The sequence below is a fragment of the Bombina bombina genome, chromosome 2 (genome assembly GCF_027579735.1).
Source record: "Bombina bombina isolate aBomBom1 chromosome 2, aBomBom1.pri, whole genome shotgun sequence".
Lineage (NCBI taxonomy): Eukaryota > Metazoa > Chordata > Amphibia > Anura > Bombinatoridae > Bombina > Bombina bombina.
In genome coordinates, this window is record NC_069500.1 from 414,117,442 (window position 1) to 414,145,391 (window position 27,950).

The 27,950-nt window shown below is 39.4% G+C and overlaps 1 protein-coding gene across 1 annotated transcript in view; it reads right to left on the bottom strand.

The window, feature by feature from the left end:
* Positions 1-27,950, bottom strand: part of LOC128646974 (septin-2A) — a gene marked incomplete in the record, with an annotated part of 243,084 nt that overhangs the window by 192,464 nt on the left and 22,670 nt on the right. Inside the window, 1 exon segment of the mRNA XM_053699786.1 lies at positions 436-486. Coding sequence (XP_053555761.1) covers positions 436-462 — 27 coding nt within the window.

Below are 27,950 nucleotides of genomic sequence, written 5' to 3' on the forward strand. Positions count from 1 at the left end.
CGGTTCGTCATTGCGGTGCCAAGTACAGAGGAGCTGCGGGTGGAGGATCGCCGGTCTAAGTTTCCTAAAGAAAAAGGAATGTTGTTTTTTTTTTTAAACGCTTCAATGTAAATTTTAATTATTGAAAGTGCTTCTGTTTTTAATAGTATTTTTAAAAACCAGACACTCATTCATTAGAAATTACATTCACTTTAAAAGGGGGCCAGAAAGGAAAATAAAAGCAAAATGTGTTATGGGTAAGAAAGATGAATAGTAGAGATTAAGGGTTTCTGTCCATCATATCCAGAGAACAAAACAAAGGTAGCGTGAAGGAGAGGCCTCTGAAACAGCAGGGTTGCAAGTCTTAGGTGTTCTGTGTGGACCTTACATAAAGGGTCAGTATTTGTTGTTGTAAAAATTGCATAAATTAAAATACATTTGTTGGTTATTTCTTACCTTAACTTTTTCTCCAGCCTGAGACATTGTTTTGTCAAAAATATTCAATCCCTTAAAGAAAGCAAAACATATAATGTTAAACCTGTTTTTTAGCAAAATATAACATTATTTAATGAAAATAAATTAGTTTTTATCTTATGCCAACAAGTATCAGCCAAACTGAATAAACATACATAAAAAAGAGGTAGGTGCGTAGACTGTCCAAATGAATCCTAAAATGGTGAATGAGTGTAGTTTGTTTAACCCAGACTTCATTCACTACTTTCAAACATGTCCCCATGTCAAACAGTTTTGGAATAAAACTAGTTATTAGATTATTAAAACTTTTTCCCTTGACACTAATATAGGACTTGAACAGATATGCTTTCTGGACTGGAAAGAACAACCCTCTAATCTTAGGTCCTTACTGACTACAATTGTATTGGTTGCAAGAAAATGAATTCTTAGGGTGTGGACAGTGAAGAAGGCGCCTTCCTACTTTTGCTAAACTGAAAAATAGTCTATGCAGACAGTTACTTATTGAACAGCTAGATGCCAAAATGGACACAACTAAAAGACTAAAACAATTTTTACATAAGTGGCAACCATACATAAAGACTTTAAACCTTGACTTGCAAAAACAAATTCTTACACCTTTTGCACACAGAGCTTATGCTGCTGGCGTCCTTGAGGGATGAATGGGAATTCCTATACCAGGCAAGAGAGAAGATACAAACTGGGGGGTGGATAGTTGTGGGGGGGGGGGTTAAAAAAATCCCCCTGGAGATGGTCCTTTTGAAGGTTCAAATGATAAAGTAACATATGCAACAAGATAAAATTGAAAGTTCTTGTTAGTTTGCTTTTTTTTGTGAGGTCGTTTAAAATAATGAGTTTATTGTATTATAAATGATAAAATAGGAGTCTAAATATCATATGATGAGTGAAGCCCTCTTTAGAAGGGTTTTCTCAAATGGACAGAGAACTGTGTCCCAACAAGACAAAAAGTCAACTACAAAGGATTTGCCGGAGAAACGATGTTGGATGTATCCGTACATTGAACTCAACACAATATGGACAATCTATTGTAATGTCTGAGACAATTCATAAAAATGTAGAATTGTGGATGACTTCTGTTGTAAGTGTAATTATTTGATGTTTGTCTCCAATAAAAAAATATTAAAAAATAAAAAAATAAAAATGAGGAAGGTAACATATTTAAAAATACAGAAATCTAATAACCATAATATTATAAGACAATGTTTCCCCAGGACCTTTTTAGTGGGTGCACCAAGCTGATTTTACTGACCACCTGGCTAAGAAAAATGTATTAAGCTAAAATGATCTAATATTAAAAATGTTTAATTTGTATTGCACAAATTATCACTAAATACATTTATGTTAAATGATGCAATCAGTTTGTGCTTTGGATAGAAAATTATATAATATTAGAAAATATTACACTGCCCCCACCCGTCTACTTCATAAAGACATTTTTTTCTGTGGAGAACACTGTATGGGTTTATGTCACCATGTCAGGTCATATCAGAGAAAGTTAGTAGGTCATTCTGCTGCTGGAACAATAAATTAAGATGTTTGTAAAATACTAAAGGTCAGCGGTACGCACATTTGTAATGTGTATTTTTAAGCTTTGACAAAATAACAATGGCAAAATGTAAATATGTTTATGTGAAACCTTTAAGAATAGAATATTCCAGTACACAAATAATAAACTGCAGTGTCAGCTAAATTTAATTCCTGATGTACCTCCAGAGATGTGACCTTTTAATGAGTTGCTTGGCCTTACTTTGTTCCTGCAGGCTGCTACTAATCTAAACATTCATAGTTGAGCTTCAGTTTAAAATAATAACTCATAGTCCCCTATAAGGTTCCCAAAATATTGCCAAAAAAGCAGCCTGTAGAGAACATCAGTTAATGATAACAACTCTCTGTGCCCCCTGCAGACACAAATAAGCTCTCATTTTGGTGTGAAAAATAAATATAAAAGACAATAAATCCCAGTGTACAGCTTAGCTGGAAGAGGATAGTGTTAGTACTACACACAAGAAGAAAAAAGGAGGGCACCGCATCAAGTAGTCTCTTAGACAATACCACAATAAAGTCACATGACAGTGGGCTGGCCATGAATATTGCAGTAGCAAGGTGTTAATTTGATTTGAAAACATTCACATTTGGCTGATGTTACTCTATGCTAAGGCAGCACATGTGCTGTGTGTCTTGTTCCTTTATTGTGTGAAAAAAAACAAAATTTATGCTTACCTGATAAATTTCTTTCTTTTGCGATGTACCGAGTCCACGGATTCATCCTAACTTGTGGGATATTGTCCTTCCTGACAGGAAGTAGCAAAGAGAGCACCACAGCAGAGCTGTCTATATAGCTCTCCCCTTAACTCCACCACCTAGTCATTCGACCGAAGGCCAAGGAAGAAAAGGAGAAACTATAAGGTGCAGAGGTGACTGAAGTTTACATAAAAAAATACTATCAGTCTTGAATAGACAGGGCGGGACGTGGACTCGGTACATCGCAAAAGAAAGAAATTTATCAGGTAAGCATAAATTTTGTTTTCTTTTGCATGATGTACCGAGTCCACGGATTGGGATACCAATAACAAAGCTTTAGGACACGGATGAAGGGAGGGACAAGACAGGAACCTAAAAACGGAAGGCACCACTGCTTGCAAAACCTCTCTCCCAAAAATAGCCTCCAAAGAAGCAAAAGTATCAAATTTATAAAATTTTGAAAAGGTATGAAGCGACGACCAAGTCGCAGCCTTACAAATCTGTTCAACAGAAGCATAATTTTTAAAAGCCCATGTGGAAGCTACCGCTCTAGTAGAATGAGCTGTAATCCTTTCAGGAGGCTGCTGTCCAGCAGTCTCATAAGCCAAACGGATGATGCTTTTCAACCAAAAGGAAAGAGAAGTAGCCATAGCCTTTTGACCCCTACGCTTTCCAGAATAGACAACAAACAAAGAAGATGTTTGACGAAAATCTTTGGTTGCCTGCAAATAAAATTTCAAAGCACGAACCACGTCCAAGTTGTGCAACAGACGTTCCTTCTTACAAGAAGGATTAGGACACAGAGAAGGAACAACAATTTCTTGATTGATATTCCTGTTAGTAACAACCTTAGGTAGGAACCCAGGCTTGGTACGCAAAACCACCTTATCAGCATGGAACACAAGATAAGGAGAGTCACATTGTAATGCAGATAGTTCAGAAACTCTTCGAGCTGAAGAGATAGCAACTAGGAACAAAACTTTCCAAGATAAAAGCTTAATATCTATGGAATGCATGGGTTCAAACGGAACCCCCTGAAGAACTCTAAGAACTTAATTTAGACTCCATGGCGGAGCAATAGGTTTAAACACAGGCTTAATTCTAACTAAAGCCTGACAAAAAGCCTGAACGTCTGGAACATCTGCCAGACGATTGTGCAACAAAATAGACAGAGCAGATATCTGTCCCTTTAGGGAACTAGCTGATAATCCTTTCTCCAATCCCTCTTGGAGAAAAGACAAAATCCTAGGAATCCTGATTTTACTCCAGGAGAAGCCTTTGGATTCGCACCAAAAAAGATATTTACGCCATATCTTATGATAAATTTTCCTGGTAACAGGCTTTCGAGCCTGAATCAAGGTATTTATGACTGACTCAGAGAAACCCCGCTTTGATAGAATCAAGCGTTCAATCTCCAAGCAGTCAGTTGCAGAGAAATTAGATTTGGATGCTTGAATGGACCTTGAATCAGAAGGTCCTGTCTCAATGGCAGAGACCATGGTGGAAGGGATGACATGTCCACCAGGTCTGCATACCAAGTCCTGCGTGGCCACGCAGGCGCTATCAAAATCACTGATGCTCTCTCCTGTTTGATTCTGGCAATCAGACGTGGAAGGAGAGGGAAAGGTGGAAACACATAAGCCAGGTTGAACGACCAGGGTACTGCTACAGCATCTATCAGTACAGCCTGAGGATCCCTTGACCTGGAGCCATAACGAGGAAGTTTGGCGTTCTGACGAGACGCCATCAGATCCAACTCTGGTGTGCCCCATAGCCGAACCAGCTGAGCAAACACCTCCGGATGGAGTTCCCACTCCCCGGGATGAAAAGTCTGACGACTTAGAAAATCTGCCTCCCAGTTCTCTACAACTGGGATATAGATCGCTGACAGATGGCAAGAGTGAGCCTCTGCCCATTGGATTATCCTTGAAACCTCTATCATCGCTAAGGAACTCTTTGTTCCGCCCTGATGATTGATATAAGCCACAGTCGTGATGTTGTCCGACTGAAACCTGATGAATCTGGCCGAAGCCAGCTGAGGCCATGCCTGGAGAGCATTGAATATCGCTCTTAATTCCAGAATATTTATCGATAGGAGAGCCTCCTCCCGAGTCCACAAACCCTGAGCTTTCAGGGAATTCCAGAATGCACCCCAGCCCAGAAGACTGGCATCTGTCGTCACTATAACCCATTCTGGCCTGCGGAAACACATTCCCTGGGACAGATGATCCTGTGACAACCACCAAAGAAGAGAGTCTCTGGTCTCTTGATCCAGATTTATCTGAGGAGATAAATCCACATAATCCCCATTCCACTGATTGAGCATGCATAGTTGCAGTGGTCTGAGATGCAAGCGAGCAAACGGAACTAAGTCCATTGCCGCTACCATTAGTCCGATTACCTCCATACACTGAGCCACTGACGGCCGAGGAATGGAATGAAGAGCTCGGCAGGTGGACAAAATCTTTGATTTCCTGACCTCCGTCAAATATTTTCATGTCCACCGAGTCTATCAGAGTCCCTAGAAATGAAACTCTTGTGAGGGGGGAAAGAGAACTCTTTTTTACGTTCACTTTCCACCCGTGAGACCTTAGAAAGGCCAACACTAAGTCTGTGTGAGACTTGGCTAGTTGGAAGGACGACGCTTGAATTAGAATGTCGTCTAGATAAGGCGCCACTGCTATGCCCCGTGGCCTTAGGACCACCAGAAGGGACCCTAGCACCTTCGTGAAGATTTGCGGCGCCGTAGCCAACCCGAAAGGAAGAGCCACAAACTCATAATGCTTGTCCAGAAAGGCGAACATGAGGAACTCCAGTAATGTCTGAAATTATCTCTTTCAATGCAGGCCCGAATAGGGTCTTACCTTTGAAAGGGATGGACAAAAGCTTAGCTTTAGATGACACATCAGCTGACCAGGACTTAAGCCATAACGCTCTACGTGCTAGAATGGCAAAACCTGAATTCTTAGCCGCTAATTTAGCAAGATGAAAAGCGGCGTCAGTAATAAAAGAATTAGCCAACTTAAGAGCCTTAATTCTGTCCAAAATATCATCTAGTGGGGTCTCCATCTGAAGAGCCTCTTCTAGAGCCTCAAACCAAAAGGCAGCTGCAGTGGTTACAGGAACAATGCATGCTATAGGTTGAAGAAGGAAACCTTGATGAACAAAAATTTTCTTTAGGAGACCCTCTAATTTTTTATCCATAGGATCAATGAAAGCACAAATGTCTTCAATAGGTATAGTTGTACACTTAGCCAGGGTAGAAATAGCTCCCTCCACCTTGGAGACCGTCTGCCATGAGTCCTTTATGGTGTCAGAAATGGGAAACATTTTCTTAAAAACAGGAGGAGGAGAGAACGGAATGCCTGGTTTATCCCACTCTTAGTAACAATGTCCGAAATCCTCTTAGGGACCAGAAACACATCAGTGTAAACAGGAACCTCTAAATATTTGTCCATTTTACACAATTTCTCTGGAACTACAATAGGGTCACAATCATCCAGAGTAGCTAAAACTTCCCTGAGCAATAAGCGAAGGTGCTCTAGCTTAAATGTCGTCATATCTGAATCTGTCAGAGAACATCTTTCCTGAATCAGAAATCTCTCCCTCAGACAACAAATCCCTCATCCCAACTTCAGAACATCGTGAGGGAATATCGGATACGGCTACTAAAGCGTCAGAAGGCTCAGCATTTGTTCTTAACCCAGAGCTACTGCGCTTCCCTTGCAACCCAGGCAGCTTAGATAAAACCTCTGTGAGGGTAGTATTCATAACTGAAGCCATATCTTGCAAGGTAAAAAAATTAGACACACTAGAAGTACTTGGCGTCGCTTGTGCGGGCGTTACTGGTTGTGACACTTGGGGAGAACTAGATGGCAAAACCTGATTTCCTTCTGTCTGAGAATCATCTAATGCCAAACTTTTATAAGTCAAAATATGCTGTTTGCAATTTATAGACATATCAGTACAAGTGGGACACATTCTAAGAGGGGGTTCCACGATGGCTTCTAAACAAATTGAACAATGAGTTTCCTCAGTGTCAGACATGTTTAACAGACTAGTAAAAAAGCAAGCAAGCTTGGAAAACACTTTAATGAAAAAAAACACAATTTGCTAAAACAGTACTGTGCCTTTAAGAGAAAAAAAAGGCATACACAAACTGCAAAACAGGTTAAAATTGCTTCAATTTTTCTGAAATTTTAACAGTACACCCACTAAGCTTTAGAAGGATTGCACCACAAGTTAATAAGCAATAAACCCCCAAATGAAAAAAACGGATTTAAATTTGTCTAAAACCGGTTAAAAACCCCTAAAGCACCTTGCCACCGCTCTGCTGTGGCCCTACCTGCCCTAAGGAAGCGATAATATGGGGTTTAAAGCTTCAATTAGTCCCTCAGAAGACTCTCAGGACCTCAGGAGAAGTTGCTTGCTGCTTGTAAATGTAGGCCCCGCCCACCTCACTCGATGTTGCTGGGGCCTACACAAAACTAACCAAGCCTGCCTGAAAGCCATGTGGGTTATAAACAACCCCAAAGAACCCTCAAGCAAATGTCCCATAAAACAGAAAACGTTACTCCCAGACACAAAAACGTTTGCCCCAAATTCACATAACAAACTGAGTGCCCACAAACAATTAACCCTTTATGCAAGCTAGTAAAAACCTCTGATAACACTAGGATTACTGCTTACCCTTCCCCTAATTGGGACACCGTCAGCCTTTCTGAGTTAACACAGTCTCTGCAGAAAATATGACTGAACATACCTCATTGCTGTATAGCAAGAAACTGTTCCTCACACTGAAGTTTTCCTGTACTCCTCAGCTTCTGTGGGAACAGCAGTGGACCTTAGTTACAAATGCTAAGATCATCATCCTCCAGGCAGAAATCTTCATCTATGTCCTGCCTGAGAGTAAATAGTACAACACCGGTACCATTTAAAAATAACAAACACTTGATTGAAGATAAAATAAAACAGTTTAACACCTCTTCTCTTTACTCTTCCTGCTTAGAGCCAGCAAAGAGAATGACTGGGGGGTGGAGTTAAGGGGGGAGCTATATAGACAGCTCTGCTGTGGTGCTCTCTTTGCTACTTCCTGTCAGGAAGGACAATATCCCACAAGTTAGGATGAATCCGTGGACTCGGTACATCATGCAAAAGAAATTAATGTTAATAAGAGAATTTTTATATTGCTGCACCTGGAAGATCTATATTATTGGTCCATATATTCCTTTAGTTGAAAAAAGAAAAAAAACACACATACACAAACTATTTAAAGCCACATTACTTCAAGAAAAACAGCATAAGAAGTTAATCTAGTTTTTGTATGTGTCCCTAGATAACTTTGCATTGTGTTTAACACCTTTACTCACCAGCAGTATCCTGCTCAGGAGCTACAAGGCTTGTGTTTTCCAAGCAAACAGTTGAACGACCTATAAGCAGCTATGTACTGTTTGGGAGCTACAAAACTCGCATCAAGTAAGCAAAGAGGTTGAACAAATAGTAATCTAGTTGGATATTCCAGAGAATGCAGATTTGGTTTGTCCTTGGATTATACCTACCTCAGCTCCCTGGTTAATGCATATCAGGAAGGTGAGAGTGTGGAGCCTTACTCTTGTATATAGACATATATGCTGAATAGCGGTTTCACTAAGGGATTTCAATTCTATCATTTCATAGCCGTCAATGACCCAAGCACTGAATATTACAGTACTTAAAAGGACATAAAAGTGCAAAACAAGAATGCTCTAATGTGGTAGAACATTGTATTACTGCACTATTGCTTTGCAAATGGATTAAACTCATTGAAGTCAGCTTCAAAGCAGCAATGCTCTACTAGGAGTTAGCTTAACACACCAGCTCAAGAGGCATATGTGCGTAGCCACCAATCACCAGCTAGCTCAAACAGTGCATCACTGCTGCTGAGGATATGTAAATATGCTATTAAGAAAAATACCATGAGTAGAACGTCAATTTGATAAAAGAAGTTAATTTAAAAGTGTCTTAAAATTGCATAATCTGAATCGTGGAAGTTCAATATGAGACAGTTTACTAATGTTATTGTAAATGTCAACAGGAATAGTAGCAGAACCATAACAAGGAGCTGACGTTTGCACACAGACAGTTTAAATCTCAATGAATTTCGAGATCAGTGTGAGGTTTATTTGAAGAAAGCTATTTCCTTTAATATACAAAGGTGGAACCCTAAGGTGAAAAAAAGGTCACAGTCACACACTGAGTTTCAGGGGCACCTGGAATGTGGCCTCTATAAGTCTGAGAAGGAAAAACAATACAGAGATTTGCTGGAGCCTTGCTCTCTGTGCGGTGGTATCAATCCCACAGGCTCCCTGCTCAGAAACAGCTATGGGCATCCATCTGGCGACTTCACAGGAATGTGCGCACTTAGCAAACGGGATACCTTACAGACCCGACTGCCTTATGTGCAGCACCAATGAAACAGAGAATAAAGCTTAGGCTATACAACAAGGGAAAATGTATTTACATAGGGTAAGTTCTCAGTCAAGTTGTAAACTCTGAACGTTTAGTGTTAATACATATTATTTTATATTATTTATTATTTTATTTGCTAATACACTGTTATTTTATATTATAATATAGTCTATGACAAAGTTTACAACTGACTCATGACCTTACTTTCAGCAATGAATGTTTTCTTGTTATTTATACTAGGCAGGTTTTACCTTTATCAATGTTTATAGTGCTGCTGAGACACTATTCCGTGGACCCAGTACCATACAAAATACGCTTTTCAATCATTTTCTTCTCATACATATTATCTTGAATTCTGAATACCTTACATGTCTGTAGCAAACATATCATCATTTTGTATCCACAAATAAAACTGTGATGATCAGAGTGTGGTAATGTACAGACCATACTGCAATTGTTTTCTCACGTGAACATTCAGCTCCCGTAATCAAGTATGAAGTAGAAAAGGAGCACTTTGCAACTATATGTAAAAGCATCAGTTATAATATGTTATACACACAATAATCACGTTAGGCTATTGCTGGTGACAGTATCATTTAATAAACTGGATATGAGTCACTTTTTCTAATAAGCATTTCAATACAAATACATTTGTATATATTCATAGTACAGAAGGGGTTGACTAATCTGTTTAGAATTTAGGAGCCAGTAAAAAACATAATTTATGTAAGAATTTACCTGATAAATTCATTTCTTTCATATTAGCAAGAGTCCATGAGCTAGTGACGTATGGGATATACATTCCGACCAGGAGGGGCAAAGTTTCCCAAACCTCAAAATGCCTATAAATACACCCCTCACCACACCCACAAATCAGTTTAACGAATAGCCAAGAAGTGGGGTGATAAGAAAGGAGCGAAAGCATAAAAATAAGGAATTGGAATAATTGTGCTTTATACAAAAAAATCATAACCACCACAAAAAAAGGGTGGGCCCCATGGACTCTTGCTAATATGAAAGAAATGAATTTATCAGGTAAGTTCTTACATAAATTATGTTTTCTTTCATGTAATTAGCAAGAGTCCATGAGCGAGTGACGTATGGGATAATAAATACCCAAGATGTGGAACTTCCACGCAAGAGTCACTAGAGAGGGAGGGATAAAATAAAGACAGCCAATTCCGCTGAAAAAAATAATCCACACCCCAAAATAAAGTTTTAATCTTATAATGAAAAAAAATGAAATTATAAGCAGAAGAATCAAACTGAAACAGCTGCCTGAAGTACTTTTCTACCAAAAACTGCTTCAGAAGAAGAAAACACATCAAAATGGTAGAATTTAGTAAAAGTATGCAAAGAAGACCAAGTTGCTGCTTTGCAAATCTGATCAACCGAAGCTTCATTCCTAAACACCCAGGAAGTAGAAACTGACCTAGTAGAATGAGCCGTAATCCTTTGAGGCGGGGATTTACCCGACTCTACATAAGCATGATGAATCAAAGACTTTAACCAAGACGCCAAAGAAATGGCGGAGGCCTTCTGACCTTTTCTGGACCCAGAAAAGATAACAAATAGACTAGAAGTCTTTCTAAAATCTTTAGTAGCTTCAACATAATATTTCAAAGCTCTTACTACATCCAAAGAATGTAAAGATCTCTCCTTTGAATTCTTAGGATTAGGACACAATGAAGGAACCACAATTTCTCTACTAATGTTTTTAGAATTCACAACTTTAGGTAAAAATTTAAATGAAGTCCGCAACACCGCCTTATCCTGATGAAAAATCAGAAAAGGAGATTCACAAGAAAGAGCAGATAACTCTGAAACTCTTCTAGCAGAAGAGATGGCCAAAAGTAACAACACTTTCCAAGAAAGTAATTTAATATCCAAAGAATGCATAGGTTCAAACGGAGGAGCTTGTAAAGCCCCCAGAACCGAATTCAAACTCCAAGGAGGAGAGATTGACTTAATGACAGGTTTTATACGAACCAAAGCCTGTACAAAACAATGAATATCAGGAAGATTAGCAATCTTTCTGTGAAACAGCACAGAAAGAGCAGAAATTTGTCCTTTCAAAGAACTTGCAGACAAACCTTTATCCAGACCATCCTGAAGAAATTGTAAAATTCTAGGAATTCTAAAAGAATGCCAGGAAAATTGATGAGAAGAGCACCAAGAAATGTAAGTCTTCCAGACTCGATAATATATCTTCCTAGACACAGATTTTCTAGCCTGTAACATAGTATTAATTACGGAGTCAGAGAAACCTCTATGACTGAGAATCAAGCGTTCAATCTCCATACCTTCAAATTTAATTATTTGAGATCCTGATGGAAAAAAGGATCTTGAGATAGAAGGTCTGGTCTTAATGGAAGAGTCCAAGGTTGGCAAGTAGCCATCCGGACAAGATCCGCATACCAAAACCTGTGAGGCCATGCTGGAGCCACCAGCAGAACAAACAAACGCTCTTTTAGAATCTTGGAGATCACTCTTGGAAGAAGAACTAGAGGTGGAAAGATATAGGCAGGATTATACTTCCAAGGAAGTGACAATGCATCCACTGCCTCCGCCTGAGGATCCCTGGATCTGGACAGATACCTGGGAAGTTTCTTGTTTAGATGAGAGGCCATCAGATCTATTTCTGGAAGACCCCAGATTTGAATAATCTGAAGAAATACCTCTGGGTGAAGAGACCATTCGCCCGGATGTAACGTCTGGCGACTGAGATAATCCGCTTCCCAATTGTCTATACCTGGGATGTGAACCGCAGAAATTAGACAGGAGCTGGATTCCGCCCATACAAGTATCCAAGATACTTCTTTCATAGCCAGAGGACTGTGAGTCCCCACTTGATGATTGACATATGCCACGGTTGTGACATTGTCCGTCTGAAAACAAATGAACGATTCTCTCTTCAGAAGAGGCCATGACTGAAGAGCTCTGAAAATCGCACGGAGTTCCAAAATATTGATTGGTAATCTCGCCTCCTGAGATTCCCAAACCCCCTGCGCTGTCAGAGACCCCCATACAGCTCCCCAACCTGTCAGACTCGCATCTGTTGAGATCACAGTCCAGGTTGGAAAAACAAAAGAAGCCCCTTGACCTAAACAATGGTGATCTGTCCACCACGTTAGAGAGTGTCGTACAATCGGATTTAAAGATATTAACTGTGATATCTTTGTATAATCCCTGCACCACTGGTTCAGCATACAAAGCTGAAGAGGTTGCATGTGAAAACGAGCAAAGGGGATCGCGTCCGATGCAGCAGTCATAAGACCTAGAATTTCCATGCATAAGGCTACCGAAGGGAATGATCGAGACTGAAGGTTTCGACAGGCTGAAACCAATTTCAGACGTCTCTTGTCCGTCAGAGACAAAGTCATGGACACTGAATCTATTTGGAAACCTAAAAAGGTTACCCTTGTCTGAGGAATCAATGAACTCTTTGGTAAATTGATCCTCCAACCATGTTCTTGAAGAAATGACACAAGTCGATTCGTATGAAATTCTGCTAAATGTGAAGACTGAGCAAGTACCAAGATATCGTCCAAATAAGGAAATACCACAATACCCTGCTCTCTGATTACAGATAGAAGGGCACAGAGCACCTTTGAAAAAATCCTTGGAGCTGTTGCTAGGCCGAACGGCAGAGCCACAAACTGGTAATGCTTGTCTAGAAAAGAGAATCTCAGAAACTGAAAGTGATCTGGATGAATCGGAATATGCAGATATGCATCCTGTAAATCTATTGTGGACATATAATGCCCTTGCTGAACAAAAGGCAGAATAGTCCTTATAGTTAACATTTTGAATGTTGGTATCCTTACATAACGATTCAATATTTTTAAATCCAGAACTGGTCTGATGGAATTCTCCTTCTTTGGTACAATGAATAGATTGGAGTAAAACCCCCGACCCTGTTCCAGAACTGGAACTGGCACAATTACTCCAGCCAACTCTAGATCTGAAACACATTTCAGAAATGCTTGAGCCTTCACTGGGTTTATTGGAATGCGAGAAAGAAAAAATCTTCTTGCAGGAGGCCTTACCTTGAAACCTATTCTGTACCCTTGTGAAACAATGTTCTGAATCCAAAGACTGTGAATCGAATTGAACCAAATTTCTTTGAAAAATCGTAATCTGCACCCTACCAGCTGTGCTGGAATAAGGGCCGCACCTTCATGTGGACTTGGGAGCTGGCTTTGGCTTTCTGAAAGGCTTGGACTTATTCCAGACTGGAGATGGTTTCCAAACAGAAACCGTTCCTTTAGGGGAAGGATCAGGCTTCTGTTCCTTATTCTGACAAAAGGAACGAAAACGATTAGCAGCCCTATATTTACCTTTAGATTTTTTATCCTGAGGTAAAAAAGTTCCTTTCCCCCCAGTAACAGTTGAAATAATAGAATCCAACTGAGAACCAAACAATTTATTACCTTGGAAAGAAAGGGAAAGCAAAGTTGACTTAGAAGACATATCTGCATTCCAAGTTTTAAGCCATAAAGCTCTTCTAGCTAAAATAGCTAAAGACATATACCTGACATCAACTCTAATGATATCAAAGATGGCATCACAAATAAAGTTATTAGCATGTTGAAGAAGTTTAACAATGCTATGAGTATTATGATCTGACACTTGTTGTGCCAAAGCCTCCAACCAAAAAGTGGAAGCTGCCGCAACATCAGCCAAAGAAATAGCAGGCCTAAGAAGATTACCTGAACATAAATAAGCTTTCCTTAGAAAGGATTTAATCTTCCTATCTAAAGGATCCTTAAAGGAAGTACTATCTGCCGTAGGAATAGTAGTACGTTTAGCGAGAGTAGAGATAGCCCCATCAACTTTAGGGATTTTGTCCCAAAACTCTAATCTGGCAGATGGCACAGGATACAATTTCTTAAACCTTTTAGAAGGAGTAAATGAATTACCCAGATTATTCCATTCCCTAGAAATCACTTCAGAAATAGCATCAGGGACAGGAAAAACTTCCGGAATAATTGTAGGAGGTTTAAAAACCGAATTTAAACGCTTAGTGGATTTAGTATCAAGAGGACTAGATTCCTCCATCTCTAATGCGATTAAAACTTCTTTAAGTAAAGAACTAATAAATTCCATTTTAAATAAATATGAAGATTTATCAGTGTCAATATCTGAGACAGAATCCTCTGAACCAGAAAAATCATCATCAGAAACAGACAAATCAGAATGATGATGTTCATTTAAAAATTCATCTGAAAAATGTGAAGTTTTAAAAGACCTTTTACGTTTACTGGAAGGAGGAATAACAGACATAGCCTTCCTAATAGATTTAGAAACAAAATCTCTTATATTAACAGGAACATCCTGAGTATTAGATGTTGATGGAACAGCAACAGGTAATGGAATATTACTAATGGAAATACTATCTGCATTAGCAAGCTTATCATGACATTCATCACAAACTACAGCCGGAGGGACAGTTACCACAAGTTTACAGCAAATACATTTAACTTTGGTAGAACCAGCGTCAGGCAGCGTTTTTCCAGAAGTAGCTTCTGATCCAGGGTCAATCTGAGACATCTTGCAATATGTAAGAGAAAAAACAACATAAAAAGCAAAATCTATCAAATTCCTTAAAAGACAGTTTCAGGAATGGGAAAAAATGCCAATGAACAAGCCTCTAGCAACCAGAAGCAAATGAAAAATGAGACTTAAATAATGTGAGAAAAGGTGGAGACAATAATGACGCCCACATTTTTTAGCGCCAAAAAAAGACGCCCACATTATTGGCGCCTAAATGCTTTTGGCGCCAAGAATGACGCCACATCCAGTGACACCGACATTTTTGGCGCAAAACGTCAAAAAAATTACGCAAACGCGAACAACTTTCGGCGACAAGTATGACGCCGGAAATGACAAAGAATTTTTTTGCGCCAAAAAAGTCCGCGCCAAGAATGACGCAATAAAATGAAGCATTTTCAGCCCCCGCGAGCCTAACAGCCCACAGGGAAAAAAGTCAATTTTTAAGGTAAGAAAAAATGTTTTATTCATATCTGAAATAAGGAATATTGATCATCCTGAATCAAGGCAAATAAATGTTTAAACACATATATTTAGAACTTTATATAAAAGTGCCCAACCATAGCTTAGTGTGTCACAAAAAATAAGACCTACTTACCCCAGGACACTCATCTACATGTAGCAGAAAGCCAAACCAGTACTGAAACGAGAATCAGTAGAGGTAATGGTATATAAGAGTATATTGTCGATCTGAAAAGGGAGGTAAGAGATGAATCTCTACGACCGATAACAGAGAACCTATGAAATAGATCCCGTAGAAGGAGACCATTGAATTCAAATAGGCAATACTCTCTTCACATCCCTCTGACATTCACTGCACACTGAGAGGAAAACCGGGCTCCAGCCTGCTGCGAAGCGCATATCAACGTAGAATCTAGCACAAACTTACTTCACCACCTCCACGGGAGGCAAAGTTTGTAAAACTGATTTGTGGGTGTGGTGAGGGGTGTATTTATAGGCATTTTGAGGTTTGGGAAACTTTGCCCCTCCTGGTAGGAATGTATATCCCATACGTCACTAGCTCATGGACTCTTGCTAATTACATGAAAGAAATATTTATTAGCTAGACATATTTTTAGGAGCCAGACAGTGGTATTTGTAAATAAATATATGGGGAATAACCCAAAGTGTTAGGAGCCAGGAGTAAAATTCTAGGAGCCCGTGGATATCTGGCTCCTGGGTTTGTCGAGCCTTGTAGTACAGGGTGTGACAGATTTGTTCTAAATCTAGGAACTAGTATGTATGTATACATCTATATCTTTACATATGTTTATGTATGTGATTACTGTATATATGACACACACACTAAATTTTGTAAAATTATGAATGACATACACACCTATCATATGGAACATAAAGTAAAGGTCGATTTCGATGAATTAGTGCCTGTTTTTTAAAAATCCTATTAAAAACAAGGGCAATTCATCAAAATTGACGTTTCACTTTTTTCTTCAAAAACGTACCTTTTAATCCTGACAGCCGCTGCAACGCTTTCTCCGCCCGTCGCAAGCCCTCTTTGCGGGTCCAAAATGACGAATCCGGCTTCCTCCAATCAATGTGTTGCCTCAGGCCATGATTGCCCCAGGGGAAAAGCCAAGATTGGAGGAAGCCGGATTCGTAATTTCTGACGTATGAAGAGGCTTCCGATGGCCGGGGGGATCGCTGGAGCGGCTGTCAGGATTAAAAGGTGCACTTTTGAAGAAAATGAGTGAAATGTCAATTTTGATGAATTAAAGTGCCCTTGTTTTTAATAGGATTATTAAAAACTGGGCACTAATTCATCGAAATTGACCTTCACTTTAAAAGGGACAGTAAACCTTAAAAATAATGTTATATAATTCTGCACATAGTGCAGAATTATATAACATTATTTAGGTGCTATTGCCATAAAAGCATTTTTTACAGTTTAATTTGCTAAAATACGGCGCTTTTACAGACCCGCTCTCTGCTGAGCGGGTCTGTTATTTTTAGTCAGCGCATCGGGCCAGCTGTATAGTCACAGCCCGGCCCGACCGCGCCATAGCACTAAGTGCAGCTCGCTCCTGTCACAGGAGTGAGCTGCACTTAGTCTTATGGCGCGGTCGGGCCGGGCTGTGACTATACAGCTGGCCCGATGCGCTGACTAAAAATAACAGACCCGCTCAGCAGAGAGCAGGTCTGTAAAAGCGCAGTATTTTAGCAAATTAAACGGTAAAAAAATGCTTTTATGGCTATAGCACCTAAATAATGTTATATAATTCTGCACTATGTGCAGAATTATATAACATTTTTAAGGTTTACTGTCCCTTTAACTAAAACAGAATTTATGTTTACCTGATAAATTACTTTCTCCAACGGTGTGTCCGGTCCACGGCGTCATCCTTACTTGTGGGATATTCTCTTCCCCAACAGGAAATGGCAAAGAGCCAGCAAAGCTGGTCACATGATCCCTCCTAGGCTCCGCCTACCCCAGTCATTCGACCGACGTTAAGGAGGAATATTTGCATAGGAGAAACCATATGATACCGTGGTGACTGTAGTTAAAGAAAAAAAAATTATCAGACCTGATTAAAAAACCAGGGCGGGCCGTGGACCGGACACACCGTTGGAGAAAGTAATTTATCAGGTAAACATAAATTCTGTTTTCTCCAACATAGGTGTGTCCGGTCCACGGCGTCATCCTTACTTGTGGGAACCAATACCAAAGCTTTAGGACACGGATGAAGGGAGGGAGCAAATCAGGTCACCTAAATGGAAGGCACCACGGCTTGCAAAACCTTTCTCCCAAAAATAGCCTCAGAAGAAGCAAAAGTATCAAACTTGTAAAATTTGGTAAAAGAGTGCAGTGAAGACCAAGTCGCTGCCCTACATATCTGATCAACAGAAGCCTCGTTCTTGAAGGCCCATGTGGAAGCCACAGCCCTAGTGGAAGGAGCTGTGATCCTTTCAGGAGGCTGCCGTCCGGCAGTCTCGTAAGCCAATCTGATGATGCTTTTAAGCCAAAAAGAGAGAGAGGTAGAAGTTGCTTTTTGACCTCTCCTTTTACCAGAATAAACAACAAACAAGGAAGATGTTTGTCAAAAATCCTTTGTAGCATCTAAATAGAATTTTAGAGCGCGAACAACATCCAAATTGTGCAACAAACGTTCCTTCTTCAAAACTGGTTTCGGACACAGAGAAGGCACGACTATCTCCTGGTTAATGTTTTTGTTAGAAACAACTTTTGGAAGAAAACCAGGTTAGTACGTAAAACCACCTTATCTGCATGGAACACCAGATAAGGAGGAGAACACTGCAGAGCAGATAATTCTGAAACTCTTCTAGCAGAAGAAATTGCAACCAAAAACAAAACTTTCCAAGATAATAACTTAATATCAACGGAATGTAAGGGTTCAAACGGAACCCCCTGAAGAACTGAAAGAACTAAGTTGAGACTCCAAGGAGGAGTCAAAGGTTTGTAAACAGGCTTGATTCTAACCAGAGCCTGAACAAAGGCTTGAACATCTGGCACAGCTGCCAGCTTTTTGTGAAGTAACACAGACAAGGCAGAAATCTGTCCCATCAAGGAACTTGCAGATAATACCTTTTCCAATCCTTCTCGAAGGAAGGATAGACACTTAGGAATCTTAACCTTGTCCCAAGGGAATCCTTTAGATTCATACCAACAGATATATTTTTTCCAAATTTTGTGGTAAATTTTTCTAGTTACGGGCTTTCTGGCCTGAACAAGAGTATCAATAACAGAATCTGAGAACCCTCGCTTTGATAAGATCAAGCGTTCAATCTCCAAGCAGTCAGCTGGAGTGGGACCAGATTCGGATGTTCGAACGGACCTTGAACAAGAAGGTCTCGTCTCAAAGGTAGCTTCCATGGTGGAGCCGATGACATATTCACCAGATCTGCATACCAAGTCCTGCGTGGCCACGCAGGAGCTATCAAGATCACCGACGCCCTCTCCTGATTGATCCTGGCTACCAGCCTGGGGATGAGAGGAAACGGCGGGAATACATAGGCTAGTTTGAAGGTCCAAGGTGCTACTAGTGCATCTACTAGAGTCGCCTTAGGATCCCTGGATCTGGACCCGTAGCAAGGAACCTTGAAGTTCTGACGAGAGGCCATCAGATCCATGTCTGGAATGCCCCACAGTTGAGTGATTTGGGCAAAGATTTCCGGATGGAGTTCCCACTCCCCCGGATGCAATGTCTGACGACTCAGAAAATCCGCTTCCCAATTTTCCACTCCTGGAATGTGGATTGCAGACAGGTGGCAGGAGCGAGTCTCCGCCCATTGAATGATTCTGGTCACTTCTTCCATCGCCAGGGAACTCCTTGTTCCCCCCTGATGGTTGATGTACGCAACAGTCGTCATGTTGTCTGATTGAAACCGTATGAACTTGGCCCTCGCTAGCTGAGGCCAAGCCTTGAGAGCATTGAATATCGCTCTCAGTTCCAGAATATTTATCGGTAGAAGAGATTCTTCCCGAGACCAAAGACCCTGAGCTTTCAGGGATCCCCAGACCGCGCCCCAGCCCATCAGACTGGCGTCGGTCGTGACAATGACCCACTCTGGTCTGCGGGAGGTCACCCCTTGTGACAGGTTGTCCAGGGACAGCCACCAACGGAGTGAGTCTCTGGTCCTCTGATTTACTTTTATCTTCGGAGACAAGTCTGTATAGTCCCCATTCCACTGACTGAGCATACACAGTTGTAATGGTCTTAGATGAATGCGCGCAAAAGGAACTATGTCCATTGCCGCTACCATCAAACCTATCACTTCCATGCACTGCGCTATGGAAGGAAGAGGAACGGAATGAAGTATCCGACAAGAGTTTAGAAGTTTTGTTTTTCTGGTCTCTGTCAGAAAAATCCTCATTTCTAAGGAGTCTATAATTGTTCCCAAGAAGGGAACTCTTGTTGACGGAGATAGAGAACTCTTTTCCACGTTCACTTTCCATCCGTGAGATCTGAGAAAGGCCAGGACTATGTCCGTGTGAGCCTTTGCTTGAGGAAGGGACGACGCTTGAATCAGAATGTCGTCCAAGTAAGGTACTACAGCAATGCCCCTTGGTCTTAGCACCGCCAGAAGGGACCCTAGTACCTTTGAGAAAATCCTTGGAGCAGTGGCTAATCCGAAAGGAAGCGCCACGAACTGGTAATGTTTGTCCAGGAATGCGAACCTTAGGAACCGATGATGTTCCTTGTGGACAGGAATATGTAGATACGCATCCTTTAAATCCACCGTGGTCAAGAATTGACCTTCCTGGATGGAAGGATTGTTCGAATGGTTTCCATTTTGGACGATGGAACCTTGAGAAACTTGTTTAGGATCTTGAGATCTAAGATTGGTCTGAACGTTCCCTCTTTTTTGGGAACTACGAACAGATTGGAGTAGAACCCCATCCCTCGTTCTCTTAATGGAACAGGATGAATCACTTCCAGAAGATAACCTTGGGAGACTATTTCTAGCGCCCAAGGATCCAGAACATCTCTTGCCCAAGCCTGAGTGAAGAGAGAGAGTCTGCCCCCCACCAAATCCGGTCCCGGATCGGGGGCCCGCATCTCATGCTGTCTTGGGAGCAGTGGCAGGTTTCTTGGCCTGCTTTCCTTTGTTCCAGCCTTGCATAGGTCTCCAGGCTGGATTGGCTTGAGAAGTATTACCCTCCTGCTTAGAGGACGTAGCACTTGGGGCTGGTCCGTTTCTGCGAAAGGGACGAAAATTAGGTTTATTTTTGGCCTTGAAAGACCTATCCTGAGGAAGGGCGTGGCCCTTGCCCCCAGTGATATCAGAGATAATCTCTTTCAAGTCAGGGCCAAACAGTGTTTTCCCCTTGAAAGGAATGTCAAGCAATTTGTTCTTGGAAGACGCATCCGCTGACCAAGATTTTAACCAAAGCGCTCTGCGCGCCACAATAGCAAACCCAGAATTTTTCGCCGCTAACCTAGCCAATTGCAAGGTGGCGTCTAGGGTGAAAGAATTAGCCAATTTAAGAGCACGAATTCTGTCCATAATCTCCTCATAAGAAGAAGAATTACTAATAATCGCCTTTTCTAGCTCATCGAACCAGAAACACGCGGCTGTAGTGACAGGGACAATGCATGCAATTGGTTGTAGAAGGTAACCTTGCTGAACAAACATCTTTTTTAGCAAACCTTCTAATTTTTTATCCATAGGATCTTGGAAAGCACAACTATCTTCTATGGGTATAGTGGCGCGCTTGTTTAGAGTAGAAACCGCCCCCTCGACCTTGGGGACTGTCTGCCATAAGTCCTTTCTGGGGTCGACTTATAGGAAACAATTTTTTAAATATGGGGGGAGGTACGAAAGGTATACCGGGCCTGTCCCATTCTTTATTAACAATGTACGCCACCCGCTTGGATATAGGAAAAGCTTCGGGGGGCCCCGGGGCCTCTAGGAACTTGTCCATTTTACATAGTGTTTCTGGAATGACCAGATAATCACAATCATCCAAATTGGATAACACCTCCTTAAGCAGAGCGCGGAGATGTTCCAACTTAAATTTAAAAGTAATCACATCAGGTTCAGCTTGTTGAGAAATTTTTCCTGAATCTGAAATTTCTCCCTCAGACAAAACCTCCCTGGCCCCCTCAGACTGGTGTAGGGGCCCTTCAGAAACAATATCATCAGCGTCCTCATGCTCTTCAGTATTTTCTAAAACAGAGCAGTCGCGCTTTCGCTGATAAGTGGGCATATTGGCTAAAATGTTTTTGATAGAATTATCCATTACAGCCGTTAATTGTTGCATAGTAAGGAGTATTGGCGCGCTAGATGTACTAGGGGCCTCCTGTATGGGCAAGACTGGTGTAGACGAAGGAGGGGATGATGCAGTACCATGCTTACTCCCCTCACTTGAGGAATCATCTTGGGCATCATTTTTACTAAATTTTTTATGACATAAATCACATCTATTTAAATGAGAAGGAACCTTGGCTTCCCCACAGTCAGAACACAATCTATCTGGTAGTTCAGACATGTTAAACAGGCATAAACTTGATAACAAAGCACAAAAAACGTTTTAAAATAAAACCGTTACTGTCACTTTAAGTTTTAAACTGAACACACTTTATTACTGCAATTGCGAAAAAGTATGAAGGAATTGTTCAAAATTCACCAAAATTTCACCACAGTGTCTTAAAGCCTTAAAAGTATTGCACACCAAATTTGGAAGCTTTAACCCTTAAAATAACGGAACCGGAGCCGTTTTTATATTTAACCCCTTTACAGTCCCTGGAATCTGCTTTGCTGAGACCCAGCCAAGCCCAAAGGGGAATACGATACCAAATGATGCCTTCAGAAAGACTTTTCTATGTATCAGAGCTCCACACACATGCAGCTGCATGCCATGCTGTTCTCAAAAACAAGTGCGCCATACAGTCTTAATAAACCCTTGTGAAGCCCTTATTTACTGTCTGAATAAAAATGGCTTACCGGATCCCATAGGGAAAATGACAGCTTCCAGCATTACATCGTCTTGTTAGAATGTGTCATACCTCAAGCAGCAAAAGACTGCTCACTGTTCCCCCAACTGAAGTTAATTCCTCTCAACAGTCCTGTGTGGAACAGCCATGGATTTTAGTAACGGTTGCTAAAATCATTTTCCTCATACAAACAGAAATCTTCATCTCTTTTCTGTTTCAGAGTAAATAGTACATACCAGCACTATTTTAAAATAACAAACTCTTGATTGAATAATAAAAACTACAGTTAAACACTAAAAAACTCTAAGCCATCTCCGTGGAGATGTTGCCTGTACAACGGCAAAGAGAATGACTGGGGTAGGCGGAGCCTAGGAGGGATCATGTGACCAGCTTTGCTGGCTCTTTGCCATTTCCTGTTGGGGAAGAGAATATCCCACAAGTAAGGATGACGCCGTGGACCGGACACACCTATGTTGGAGAAATATATATTTTATTTTTGTTATTGTTTTTATACTTTACTTTTAATTTTTCATATGTTGCACACATTTGCTGCTGCCTGGATTTTAAGTTTATACCATTTCCCAAAGGTGAGGCGACGGTTACTTTGAAGATCTTTATTATTAAAAAAGACAGAAAATCCCTTTATTACCCATTCCCCAGTTTTGCATAATCAACACGGTTATATTAATACATTTTTTACCTCTGAGATTACCTTGTATTTAAATCTCTGCAGACTGCCACCTTATCTAAAGTTCTTTTGACAGACTTGCATTTAAACAATCAGTGCTAACGCATAAATAACTCCATGGGAGTGAGCACAATGTTATCTATATGACACAGATGAACTAGCATTGTCTAACTGTGATAAAATGTCAAAATGCACTGAGATATGAGGCAGCCTTTAAGGGTTTAGAAATCAGTTTATCTTTCAACAAAGAATACCAAGAGAACGAAGCAAATGTGATGATAAAAGTACATTGGAAAGTTGTTTAAAATTACATGCGCTATCTGAATCATGAACGTTTAATTTTGACTAGACTGTCCCTTTAAGGCAGGCACCTAATTTACTAAAGCCACTGTAGGGCTTTCCTGTGAAAAATTATCCTAAAAGAAAACTAAAAGAAGACCAAGTTGCTGCTGTGCAATCTACATAATAGAAGACTCATTTTAAAAAAATGCTGCCAAAGTGAAACTAATCTAGTAGAAAAAAATGTCAAATTTCTGGAAGAAAAATGTCCTGCTTCCCTTAAAGCTATAATAAAGGGACAGTCTACTTCAAAATTGTCATTGTTTAAAAAGATAAATAATCCCTATTACTCATTCCACTGTTTTGCATAACCAACACAGTTATATCAAAATACTTTTTACCTCTGTGACTAAAGTAACAATTGTAGTCGTCTGACTCATACGTGGACAAATGATTTTTTAAATATTATGTAGGATGAGAACAAATTAAATGTTCTTTAAAAATTGAAATAGGACAAAGAAAGTGAACTATAATGCCCTGATTGAAAAAAATACAGAGAAAATACCTTATCATAATAGAAGATATGGAATCTCACAAGCAATATAAATAAACACTGCTGGCGAAACATTGCAATAGAAACAATCCCTTTAAAAATAAGCAGAAAGTTTAAACAATTCATAGGCTCAAAAGATGAGTTTGAAAAACCCTTAGAGCAAGATTTATAAAATGCTATGAATTCTCTCTATTCTCCTGTGCGTTTTTGCCAAAGGCAAACATAGGCGAACCAAAAAAAATAAGCTTAATCGCCAGTTATGTGTAAATCTTGTTTACAGAAATACCATTATAAATAAAGTGTTGTTTACTTTTAGCTTATTTTTGCACCCTTTTATAGAACATATTTTTATTGCTTTTGTCACAAGTGGATAAACTAAAAAGTGGAAAAAATGTCCAGCTTATATATATTTCACAATATTGCGATTTTGCGTTTTTAACATTCATATTTTATAATATTGTGATTGCACTGTAGCAAACGTGTTCTATATTAATATAGATCTATAGATATATACTAATATTGATATAAAACAAGTATGCAACAGTGCAATCCCAATATTATAAAATATAAATATTACAAGCGCTAAATCCCAATATTGTGAAATATGAAACCGCAATAACTTCCTCCTCTGGACTTTCCAGGAGCCTTGCAACAGAAATTCCTGCCAACATCAGAAAGAACTCACAACACAAGCTCATAGAGAAATCATTTCTAATGTTGCTCCTCCACATGCAACTAGTCGATTTGATGAGGCTTACTATAGAAAATACGCATGTGAAAATCTAATTTAAACCTTTTTCTGGCACGCCTGTGCGCCTAGGCGAACGCCAACTAAATAGGAGAATTTTACAGTCGAACTTGTCGAATTTTAGACGCATTTTTTAATGATAAATAATGGCATTAATTATTCTGCACATTTTAGGCGCAAATATAGAACATATATATAGATTATCAATGATAAATATTGCTCTTAAAACCAATAAGGTTCCCAGTAAGAAAATCTCTTAAAAGGTACATGAAACTCAAATTTTCTTTCAGGATTTAGATAGAGCATATCATTTTAAGCAACTTTCCAGTTTACTTCTTTTATCTAATTTGCTTGGTTCTTTTGGTATCCTTTGTTGAAATGCATACCTAGGTATGCTCTGGAGCAGGAAGCTAGCTGCTGATTGGCGGCTGCACATACATGCCTATTTTCATTGGCTTTCCAATGTGTTTAGCTAGCTCCCAGTTATGTATTGCTTTTCCATCAATAAAGGATACCAAGAGAATGAAGAAAAAGTGATCAAAGTAAATTGGAAAGTTGTTTACAAATGTATGCTCCATCTGAATCATGAAAGAAAAAAAATGTGTGTAACTATTAGACTTACCTTGACTAGATCTAGAACAGAGATCTGAATGTCAGAGACCTTATAAGAAACTTGTAGATTATTTTGTAAAATTTAAGCAATACTGGTAAAATCATATTAAGCACACCTGGTAAGAGAAAAAAAACTTCGAACCGGTGATAAAAGTACTTACAACAGACTACCTTGACTGAAGAAAAGTCTCAAATATCTTGGTTAAAAAAAAAAAGTAGATTTTGAATCAAGAGATCAATCTATGAGCTGTTAAATTGATAAGCCTGAGATAAAAGAAAAAGAATAAGGACTAAGTGGTAAAGACCAAAATGGAAAAACTGAACATTCAGTTTAGGATGATCAAGCTGAAGCAATTAGAATTACTGATTAGCAAATAAATATGACTGAGTGGTACAAGAAATAAAATGAAAAGCTGGATGAAATACCAAATAGCCGTAGAACATTAAAAAACTGAGATTAATTATCCATGGTTCTGGAATAAAGATGATTAAACATAAGACCATAAAGGTCTAATAGTGAAACAGAGTCATGGATACACAAACTGGTATAGAACTCATTGAAAGAGAAACCATTCTCCAAGATGAATCAATAGTAAACTGAAAAAATCTGCCTCACAAAATTCATTCCTAGGATGTGAAATGCAGAAGAGTAAAGAACTCAGTTCAAGTCAAAATGAAGTTTTCCTTGAGGTGAAAAAAAAAAAGTCTGAACAAAAAGAAGATTGCACAAAGAACAAAGATAATAAAGTTTAACCTTGCCTCCTGAGGAAACCAATTCCTTGCGAACACCTCAAACCCCAGACTGCACCCCAACTCAAGAGACTATTGTCAGTAGAAAATATTGTCCAAAAAGACAAATAGAAAAATGCCTCCTGAAAACTGGAGGAGAATGAACCACTTGAAGAAAGATTATTTTACAGGAGTCCAAAATGATTACTAAGAAAACAGATTGTGATCCCTGCATTCAGAAAATAGCAAGCCAAATTGATAAATCCGATATAGAACGTGCAAAGGGATATCAGGTGGTGAAAATGTAACCTTAAACTTTAATGCATAGAACAAATAATGGAAGAAAGAACAAGCTGTTAGAACTTGGATCTGCATTATTCCATAAAAGAAAGTCACATGGTACAGTCTACAAAGACTAACTCTAAGAAATAAAAATCATAATTGAGAAGAAAGAACTTTCTGAAAATTTACCCTACAATGCCTGCAAAGAACAGAAAACTGTTGGTAAAAATACAGCTAAAGGGAAAACATGGAGTCTTGATCCAAAATAGGTTCCCATAAGTGGAACCAAAGAAATACCCTGAGGTCTTCTAATATACAATGGAGTTCCCAGAACACACTCAAAAAAAGTATGGGTGCTAGTAAGTTCCAAAGGAAGAACCACAATTATAAAGTATTTGTCTAAAAGGACAACTACTATAGTAACTGGTGGTAGTACTTGAGATAGGAATATGAAGAAAAGCATCCTCCAAATCTATTGTGAACATAAATTAAAACCTGATTACCAAGGGTAAAATGGACCCAACAGAATCCATCTTGAACGTAGGAGCTATGGAAAACCTGAAAAAGCTTTGGAGATCCAAAATTGGCCACAACATTTCATGTTTCTTAGGGACAAGAAAAAAATTGGATTAAAATCCAAGATCTTATTCTAGAAACTGGCACCGGCACTATCAACTGAGGGCTGAGAGAAAATAACTCCTGTCTGTACAGGATATTTCAGAAAAGAAGCCATAATAACCTTAAAGTGATGGCAACGTTTCCACCTCTAGACCAATAGCCGTGCGTGTCAACTGACTTCTTAACACAGCTAGAGGTGGAAATGTCACATCATTGTAGAAAGCGCTGTGCAGTGGGTGGCCGGAAGAGTTGTGTTACCAATATGCTTTCTTTTCATATAGGGTGAATTTAACACTGGTTTTTACAAAACGATAAGAGAAACTAATGTTTGTTATACGCTTGGGTTTACCATAACTTTAATTACAGGAAAAGTTGGCCTGAAAACCCATACTTTAATCAAAGGTAATTATGATTGTAATCCAGACATTTGGACATACTGCAACTAGGCCTTTGAGAAAGAAAGAAACTATCATGTACCAGAAGAGAATCTGGATTTAAGGTTCAATATATTTGTAAAAGGAAAAAAAAAAAAGACTTCAAAATTGTTTGGCCCTGATCCAAATAATATGTGATCCCAATATACAACACAGGTTGTTAACCAGAAGCGTTGCTTATAATATCTGTCACAGATGTTCCAATAAAGTTGTGAATATATCCTTGGTGTTGTGGAGTATTTTGGAATTTTGATCTTAATCCAAATAATACTAGACTTCTACATAGCTCTGGAAAAATCTAGAGTTTGTGAAAAATGAGGAACATAAATCCTTACCCAGTAAAAAAACAAAACAGAAATAGAGTCTATTAGAAAGGCTATTGTCTGTGTATCATGAAATGAGCTACAAAGCTAACTTAAGATATTAGCATTAAAATTAATAGTGACTGAAATTACATTGTCAAATAAGGAATTTATTGAGTTTAGAAGATTCAAAAGATTTTGAAAATCTTCAACAAAACAAACTTCCAAATTGAATCAGACAGATATGCATAAAAACTGAATAGACTACAATTACCTCAAAGATGTAAAAGCTATTGAAAACAGAGAACCCACTAGTTGAAAAAAAGGCCCTTTCTAATGAAAGAAACCTGAGTAAGGTCATGACCTATTACTCAGGAGGCAATTGTAGAAGCTGAGGACACCCTCTAAAGCAGTGATTTTTAACCTTTTTTTTGCCGTGGCACACTTTTTTACATTAAAAAATCCTGTGGCACACCACCATCCCAATTTTTTTTTAAAAAATCACACATTGTAGCCTAATACAGCATATATATATATAGACACATACACACAAACACACACTGTGTGTATTGTGCTGT